Below are 6,065 nucleotides of genomic sequence, written 5' to 3'. Positions count from 1 at the left end.
GGCTGGTCGCAGACAGAGAAGAAGCCATAAAACCCAGGTCGTGGAGCAGCCATTCCCTCCCCTGGCTCCTGAAATACCACTTTCTCTGTGATGCCTGGACACCTGCTGCTGAGGGTTCCACCTGCTCTAGCAAGCCCATTTTTGAGTTCCATGCTGAGGCCCCAAGAGGCAAAGGGAATTGCCCAAAGCCACCAGCAGGGCCCTCCCATCACCACAGACCACAAAGCCTCTTTGAGACTCCAAGTTGTGCGTTCACCAAAAAGTACACAAGACAGAACTGGATGGGAAGAGGGAAGACAGGCCCAACCCTGTATCCTCCATCCCATCTAAGATGTTGGGATTATTATATATTTGTTGGGAACCCTTGATGCTGAGTTTAGAATGTGCCACACCTCCTTCTAAAACCCCATCAAGCCTCCACTCCCCCTCCCTTCCTGGAAGTTATTGTGGTCACAGAATGGAAATTTCTCTCTGTCATCCAGTTCAAACAGATTCTGTGTGGACAGCCAAAAAAGGCCCAAGTGTCTTTCTTCTTTGACACAGGAATGACCAGAGGCAAATCTACCCCTGCACTTGTTTTCTCTGTACAATGGGTTAAGAGCCTTACTTCATAGAACTGTCTCAATAGAATTAAGTAAATAAAAGCAGGTAAAAGTCTGAATAGGGCCTGGTACACATTAAGTGCTCAACCACGAGTTGCCATTTTACCCAGACACACAATACCAAAACTAGACCAACAGTACCTAGACTGTGGGAGGAACCAAGCAGGGTTCTTAGCCACAGAACATGGACCACACACCACTTCCAGCCAAACTGCCAGTCTTAGGATCCCTTTCCCCAAGACCCATTCAAAACCAAGGAAAACCTTTGACCAAAGCACATGCTCTAGAAACCTTTTTTCTTAAAAAAAAAGTTTTTTCATAATAAAGTTTATTACCTAAACTGGTTGTAAAAAATATAAAATAGGATTCTGCACAGCAGAAAAATAAAGCCAGAGACCCTCCCCAACCCCTGGTTTGTGCAAAGATACTGGGTATATGTAAACATGAAGAGGTAGGAGGTACAAGTTCAGGTCCTGGCCCCAGATACAGTTAAGCTGCTACTACAACCAGGGGGACCCAGAGGGAGCACCAGGAGGGGGCACGCCCCTAAGAGTTGGGGAGGGGTCAGCGGCCTTGTCTCCAGCTGAAGAGGGGGAGGGGCCTAGCCCCCCTCACCCCAGCTCCCTTCAACCCAGGCGGGGAGGGCACTCACGTGGTTCCAGGGAAATAATAATTAATTAAAAATAATAACAAGGAGCCCCAGTTAATGCTGCCTGCGCGGCCCGTCAGATCTGGAAGGGGAAGGAGCTCAAGTAATCGCGGAGGACAGGGTTGAGGGGGATGCGGGCCAGGTTCTCGCGGCCCACAGTGGCCACGATGCGCTGGCGACACAGCTCCTGCAGCGGCCGGACGCGGCGCTGGCGAAGAGGGGCCCCCAACATGCGGCGCGGCGCCGCCACGTAGTGCTCGAGCAGCTCAAAGAGGCAATCGAAGCTCTCGCGGCTGCCGTCCAGATGGAAGCGGCCAGCCTGGAAGTGTACGCGTATGCTCGTGGGGCCCGAGGCCATCTTCACGCTGAGGGCGAAGAAGCAGTTCCGCTGGCGGCTGTCGCGTACCAAGAAGGTGCCCACGGGCTCTGCGCGAAGCCGCTCATGCGCCCCGTGCACGCTCAGGGGTCCCCAATAGAAGCCGCAGGCGTCGAGGAGTGCACTGGTGCGGGTGATGCGCCGGTACTCGGCGTGCGAGCGGAACGTTCGGAAGTGTGTATCGCCTGGGGCCGGAGCTGGGACTGACGGGCAGGGCCGCGGGCGCACAGGGGCCACAGGCGAGGAGGAGGAAGAGGAAGGCTCTGGCCGCCGTCGGGGCTCTGCTGCCGTGGAGATTGCATTGTCGGCTGCCACCTGGTTGTGTGCTACCATCCTACACGAGGGGCCAGCAGGAGGGGTGGGCCATAGCGTCCGGGGGTGCGCTGACAGGGGAGACAGAGGCAGTGAGTGGAGAGTTTGGGTGGGCTGTACAGGTGAGGGGCCGCGAGGCAGCCGGGAGTGTGTGGAGCTTAAGGCTGAGCCTCCGACACTAAAGGGTCGAGGTCATAGGACCAATTACGTGCGGCCCCTTAGAGCCTTAGGGGGCTAGAAAATACACTTCCCAGTACGCAGAGCACTTCCAGGCAGTGGGGGCTTGGTGGGGGCAGGGTCCAGCCTCAAGCCGCCTCAGAGTTTGGCTAAGCGGAGGGGGGCGTGGAGAGAGCTGCCAGGGACAAGCCTGCCTGGACTATGGGGCTGGCCCTCGGCTCGCCGCCTGCTGGCTAGGCGGGGGACTGGCACCTCTTCCTAGCGATCTGGGAAAGGCAGGAGAAAAGCTGTGCTGCGAGAACCCCACGCGCGCGGGGGGCTGCCAGGGCGGAGCTGGCGGGGGCTAGGGGCCTGGTGCCTCTGAGGTCAGTCTGGCACTCGGCTGTCCTTTCCTTTTAGTTTACCCCTCTCCCTCCCGCTTCCTTGCCCAGTGCCCAGCTCACCTGGCGGCAGGGCGAGGGGCGCCGCGGGAGGGGCGGCAGGGGGATCCGGGGCGGCTCTCACGCATGCTCCGGGACCGGGAGCCGTGCAGCTGCCACGGCCGCAGCTCGCTCTGCTCGGAGCCCGCCCCTGCACCAGCCTTTTAAATCGGCTTGGGGGGGCGGGGCCCATCTACAGGAGGCCCCTCCCCTTAGAGGCTCCACCCCCCTGCAGGCTTCTTCCGCGCCACTTTCGGTTTCTTTTTCAGCGTTGGAAGCCACACCGGCTCCACCTTTTGCATACACTGGAGACTCTCCCGTGGGAGGCCCCCTGCCCTGGCTTAACGTCGCACCTGCCCTAGGAACCCTCCATCAAGGTCTCTGGCCCCGCCCCTGAACCCACTAGCCACTTCTCGGATGCCTCCTTCGGACTTGGTGCCCCTGTTTCGCCCCCCCCCCCCCCCCCGCCTTTGGTCGCGGATTTCTGCAGCCTAGCCCTTCGGGGTGCCCTAGGCTAGCCCTGACACGCCTCTCCCCGCCAGGTGTCTCAGCACCCAACTCGGCAGATCTTTGCCTTCTCTGCTCGAGCCAGACCCCTCCACCCGACCTGGGGTCCAGCCTGAAGATCCCAGCCTCTGATCCCTCGGGACTACGGCTGTTGCCCTTACCCTGTAGTCCATGAGCCTGGGGGGTGGGAGCCCACCCCGGGAGCCCACCCCCACACTCCTCCGGGCCTGCTGCTGTCCCTGGTCTTGGCTTGGGCTTCCCAGGAAGTCGTGGCCTAACCACAAGGCTTCGGAGGAACCCTTTGGTAGCGCAGGAAGGGCACCTCCACTGCGCTTCGAGTTCCTCAGAAACCGGGCGGGGCCGGCAAGGTCCCAGGAGGACTTGGCTCGTCCTCCCCTGGTGGAGAAACTGAGGCTCGGGGAGGGGCTCAGATTTGCAGTGCCCGGCAGATGGGAAGCTCTGGAGGAGGCTCACCCGACTCCTTTAATTTTGGTGAGATAGCAGCTGTGCACCTCCAAGTGCACTTCGGAGCCCAGTGAAAAGATGGTTCATGTGATGACTCTTAAAACCTACTGTTTTATCCCGGGCAGCCCTCCTCTTCCCCAACTTCCTTGTAGATTCCCCTCCCACTCTCAGTTAAGCATCTGCTTTCACCTGGCACTCACACCTTGGGCTTGGGGGGAGGTGGGGGCTATACTTTGTACATTTATGTGTGATCCAGTGTTCCTGTCTGTGGTAGAAAGGCATGGAGTAGGTACCTGACTGGAACATGTAGCGCATGAGGGTTGGGGCTGGTGGGTGGGTAGTCTCAGAGTCTGGAGGGGGTTATGCAGAACACTGGACTGGCTGAGGGCACGGTGGCTGGCCTCACGCTGGTACACACTGCCCTCTACAGGCGGCTCTCAAGCAGCCTAGCCAGCTCCTCTCCTTGAAGCCCTGATGCCTGGTTTTTCTGCCTGCCTCCTGGCCTGATGTTTCCCCCCTCCTGTTTCCCCTTGAACCCAGGAGGTGGCCCAGAATCAATCTTGCTTAGGACTCCATTGCCTCCCTGATTTGTGTGTGACAGCAGCTAGTGCTGGTCATTGATGTGGTGGTCCCGGGTTGTATGTGCATGCATGTGTGTGTACTTGTGTGCAGAGGGTGACAAAGATGCAGAGCCATTCATGTGCCAGTGGTCAGGTACCATGGTCATTCCAGAGCTGGACCGTGGGTCCAAACTACCTGGGTTCTAATTCTACATCTTCGACTTTCTAGCCTTGTGCCCTTGAGCATGTAATTAACCCCACTGCTTTGGTTTCGTCACCTGTGAAATATAATAATAGTACCTCCCTCATAGCGGTGGGGATTAAATGAGTGATCATGGGTTGGTCAAGTGCTTAGAATAGTCCCCGGCTTATAATGAGCATTCATTAGGTGTCTTGTTGCTGTTGTTCACCCAAGGGTACCTGTGGGTATGGCAGCACATTGGAGCCCACAGACACATGGCCTTATTCCTTATGCCCATCTTAGAAGTCCTAGCCCAGGGAGCACAGATTAGAAGAGGCACAGGCAGAATCGGAGAACAGTTTCACCGGACAAGCCAGACTCCTAGATGTTGGCCATGGAGAGGGGTAGCACCTCCTTTTCTTCTCACTTGAGCTGGGGCAGGTAGCCCAGGCCCAGAGAAAGTGGCCGGGCTGGTCTGGCTCCTGCGTGACTTGTCTTCCTGCCAACGTGTCTCCTTGCCAGGCCTCTGGGCAGAGGGAGATCTATAAATAGCTGATGGCCCATATGTCCTCAGCCCCCACGGACAGTCTCCGTGGCTACTTGGGAGAGTCACCCCTTTTCCATCGGGACTAGGGCCTCCTTCTCTCGCTCCTCCCATCTTGCTGATATCCTCCCATTTATTCCTGTGGAGCCCCTTCATTTCATTTGTTGGTACCTGTGATGTATTGGCCTAAGCTGACTATGTGATAAATGCTTTATATTCCTTAGACCATTGGATTGGCATACAACCTTCCAACCTGCCCATTTTACAGAGAGAGAAACTGAGGCCGAGGGGAGTCACTTGCCCAGGGGTACACAGCTTAGAAGGAGCAGAGCTGAGATTAATACACAGGGTATTAGACCCCAGAGCTTTTGTCCTTGCCCACTGCATTGTAAACTCCCTCCCCCTGACCCGGTGTTCTCAAATCCTGGTCTGTCTTCTGGAAAAATAGTAGATGCCACAGAAATAAATCAGAGATTCACTTGGATCCTGAGCCAGCCTGGGAAAGAGTGGGTGCAGGTGTGCCAGCTTCCCTCTTATTTATGAGCTTGGTGAGCGCCAGGGCTTGGCATCCAAGCCTCTGTCTCGCCCTTTGTGGCTTTGGGCCCTACTAGTCTCAGTTTCCTTGCCTGCACAATGGGACTAGCCCCGTCCTCCAACCCGGCCAGATCCTGGTTGTGAAAGCGTGGTGAGTCAGGTCCCAGTTGCTTAACCCACGTGGGTTCTCTTCAGTGCCAACACTGACGGTTACTATAGCTTTGTTTTCATTTTCTGAAGCCCTGAGTTCAAAATGAAACCAAATCTAGATGCCAAAAGGGAAAAAGAAATATGCTGATTGCCAAGTATCTGCCTCCTGGCCGTTCTCCTGGAGGACTGGTGCTAGGCTCACATGAAGTAGGCGGCATGGCAGCCCCAAGGAGCTCTGAGTCCACAGCAAGATGGGGCTGCATGTGGACTCCAGGCCTGCTGCTTCCCAGATGTGTGAGCTCAGGCAAGCAGCTCTCCTCTTTGGGCCTCATTTGACCCATGCAAAATGAGTTCTGGAAAAAAAAAAAGTGTTCTGGAAGTATCATACCTCATAGAGCAGCAATGCATGCAAAGCCTGAAGCAAAGTGCCAGGCACAGAAAACGTGCTCAGCATAAGTGACTTCTTGTCACAGGGTCATCCCTGTGTCCACAGCTTGCTTGGCCACACCCAGACATGTGATGTGGTTCTCTTCCCCAACTTGGCGGGCCCTGGCAAACCAGAAGTAAGGGGCCCAGCCTGCGGAACTCA

General features: G+C 56.5%; 1 protein-coding gene across 1 annotated transcript; it reads right to left on the bottom strand.

Annotated features, from left to right (window-relative positions):
* Positions 1-905: 905 nt before the first annotated feature.
* Positions 906-2,659, bottom strand: SOCS1 (suppressor of cytokine signaling 1). Its single transcript, XM_037151238.2, has 2 exons — positions 2,560-2,659; positions 906-2,010 (listed from the first exon to the last, which is right to left on the bottom strand). Exon 2 carries the CDS (start codon positions 1,958-1,960, stop codon positions 1,328-1,330), a length of 633 nt encoding a protein of 210 aa, XP_037007133.1. The 5' UTR covers positions 1,961-2,010; positions 2,560-2,659; the 3' UTR covers positions 906-1,327.
* Positions 2,660-6,065: the final 3,406 nt, after the last annotated feature.

Source organism: Artibeus jamaicensis, unplaced genomic scaffold, assembly GCF_021234435.1.
Source record: "Artibeus jamaicensis isolate MK-2021 breed Jamaican fruit bat unplaced genomic scaffold, CSHL_Jam_final contig_729, whole genome shotgun sequence".
In the NCBI taxonomy this organism is placed as follows: Eukaryota; Metazoa; Chordata; class Mammalia; order Chiroptera; family Phyllostomidae; genus Artibeus; species Artibeus jamaicensis.
The sequence above is the reverse complement of the archived record's forward strand: the minus strand, read 5'-3'. Positions and strand labels throughout refer to the sequence as shown.